The 545-nt window shown below is 62.4% G+C and overlaps 1 protein-coding gene across 1 annotated transcript in view; it reads left to right on the forward strand.

Annotated features, from left to right (window-relative positions):
* The window catches only part of LOC103780193 (mitogen-activated protein kinase kinase kinase 6-like), a gene marked incomplete at both ends in the record, with an annotated part of 3624 nt that overhangs the window by 1044 nt on the left and 2035 nt on the right, over window positions 1–545 (forward strand). The window contains 2 exons of the mRNA XM_008947849.1: window positions 49–98; window positions 191–286. Of these exons, the coding sequence (XP_008946097.1) occupies window positions 49–98; window positions 191–286 (146 nt within the window). The remainder of the gene's footprint in view (window positions 1–48; window positions 99–190; window positions 287–545) is intronic.

Raw genomic sequence — 545 nt, forward strand, 5'->3', positions numbered from 1 at the left:
GCGCGTGCGCCCCCCCGACCCCCTCCTCACTTCCCCCTTCTCCTGCAGGAAGCAGCATCGAGCTGGACCTTCCCTTCCACGGCCATCCGGGGGGTCAGGTGGGCATGTCCCTGTGCCAGCAGGACTGAGGATGCCCCCGACCCCCATGAGCAGCCCCTCTGCCCCAGCGCTGACAGTCCTCTCCTTCCAGCATCTGCAAGCGTGATGAGCGGGGCTGTTTCCTCTACGTGCTGCCCACCGAGGAGGATTTCCAGCTCTACTTCCCCTCCCAGCAGCACTGCCAGTGGTGAGTGGTGGGGTGGGGAGCACAGGGACCCCCCCATTGCTGGTGGGGACACGGGGGACCCCCAGTCCCTGCCTTGGTGAGCAGGGAGGGATAGAACAATGGAATCATAGAATCGTTTTGGCTGGAAAAGAACTTTAAGATCATTGAGTCCAACCATAAACCCAACTCTACCAAGTCCTCCACTGCCCCGTGTCCCTCAGCACCTCCACGGCTTGGGAAACCCTCCATGGGTGGGACCTCCACCCATGCCCTGGGCAGA

The sequence above is a fragment of the Merops nubicus genome, unplaced genomic scaffold, assembly GCF_000691845.1.
Source record: "Merops nubicus isolate BGI_N331 unplaced genomic scaffold, ASM69184v1 scaffold30329, whole genome shotgun sequence".
In the NCBI taxonomy this organism is placed as follows: Eukaryota; Metazoa; Chordata; class Aves; order Coraciiformes; family Meropidae; genus Merops; species Merops nubicus.